The sequence below is a fragment of the Buceros rhinoceros genome, unplaced genomic scaffold, assembly GCF_000710305.1.
Source record: "Buceros rhinoceros silvestris isolate BGI_N320 unplaced genomic scaffold, ASM71030v1 scaffold32693, whole genome shotgun sequence".
Classification (NCBI taxonomy): domain Eukaryota; kingdom Metazoa; phylum Chordata; class Aves; order Bucerotiformes; family Bucerotidae; genus Buceros; species Buceros rhinoceros.
In genome coordinates this window covers 6228-7699 of record NW_010405869.1, presented here as the reverse complement: position 1 = coordinate 7699, position 1472 = coordinate 6228, and the positions used below count along the sequence as shown (strand labels likewise).

General features: G+C 56.5%; 1 protein-coding gene across 1 annotated transcript in view; it reads right to left on the bottom strand.

Annotated features, from left to right (window-relative positions):
* Nucleotides 1-699: 699 nt before the first annotated feature.
* Nucleotides 700-1472, bottom strand: part of PAIP2 (poly(A) binding protein interacting protein 2) — a 4184-nt gene continuing 3411 nt past the window's right edge. The window contains exon 3 of the mRNA XM_010133897.1: nt 700-1079. Within this exon, the coding sequence (XP_010132199.1) occupies nt 1014-1079 (66 nt within the window). The 3' untranslated portion in view covers nt 700-1013. The remainder of the gene's footprint in view (nt 1080-1472) is intronic.

The following is a 1472-nucleotide window of genomic DNA, read 5'->3' as shown; positions in this document are numbered from 1 at the left end:
GAAGCCAAAACTGTTCTAGCTTTATTAAAAGAAAAACAGAACGAAACAAAGAAGTCGTTGTGCTGCAGACTATCGTGTAGTGATGATTAAACAAAGCGAGGGCAAAGCACCACTCCACTCACTAGCGCGGGGGGGCGTGGTTAAATCCTTTTTTTTCCGGGAGGAAGCGCGCGTCTCCTCCGACAACATCGGGAGCGAGAGGGTTCGGGCGCGACCGCGCGCGGCGGGGACGGGACGGGGCGTCTCCTCCTGCCCAGCGCCCGGGTGTTAGTCGGGGAGCCGAGATCTACGCGACTCTGCGCAGGGCGGCGAAGTCTCCGGGAAAGCTCACACTGCTTCCGAGGAGCATGACGGGTTTTAAGGGGAGAAACGAACGTTAGTAACAAGATCCCGAAAGGAAATCAGCTCGTTTGCGTAACAGCCAGCCACCCTCGCAGTTAAGGCATTATCGGGTGCAGAGCAGCACCAGTTCACCCATCTCTCGTTCCAGCCAGCCAACTCCCAGGCGGCGAAGTCTCCGGGAAAGCTCACACTGCTTCCGAGGAGCATGACGGGTTTTAAGGGGAGAAACGAACGTTAGTAACAAGATCCCGAAAGGAAATCAGCTCGTTTGCGTAACAGCCAGCCACCCTCGCAGTTAAGGCATTATCGGGTGCAGAGCAGCACCAGTTCACCCATCTCTCGTTCCAGCCAGCCAACTCCCAGTCCTGGGGACGACGACAGAGTCTGCAGAAGGTTCTACCAGCGCGGTGCTGCGTCTCGACCGGTGCTTCTCACCTCACCGCCTCCGTCGCGCAGAGCCGGGGCCCAATTGTGTCTCCATTAAACTTGTGACAGATTGACGTAGTAACAGTCTCAGCACTTTTTATTGAGCATGCAAGACTAACAAAACTTTGGCAATGCATAAGTGTAACACAGTGACAAGAAGAGAGAGCTTTTACAATTAAATCTTCTAATACTGGCTTCACAGTGTGGAAATTGTGCTACATCCACCAAGAGAGGGCCCAGTCTACTCAAATATTTAAGTACTTCACCCCGGGGACAAACTCCTTTGCGTTTGGATTCAGGTTACTCTTGACCTGAGGAAGGGAAAAACACAAGTCTGGGTGAGCCGGGATTGTCCTCGTCCGTTTTCAAGCTGAACGCAACTCCAGGCTGCAGCGTCAGGAGCGGTTCGGGGACTGAGGCTGACAGTGAGGTGCGTCGCGGGGTTTTCACACACCACCGGTGTCTGCGGTGACGAGAAACACCCACCCCCCGTGCTGGCACCTCGGCACCACCCGGACCCACCCGTCAGAGGAGAGAACGCAGGACGAGAAAACGGCAGGCACCCACCGAGCCCCGCAGCTCCCCCTCGTGCCTCGGTTCTCGGGAGGCGAGCTGTCAGGAGGCGCCCTGAGGCTGCTCTTGCTCAGTTCGGCAAGCGGAGCCTGTCCCAGGAGCGTCCGCCGCTTACCCCGCTTAAAGCAGCG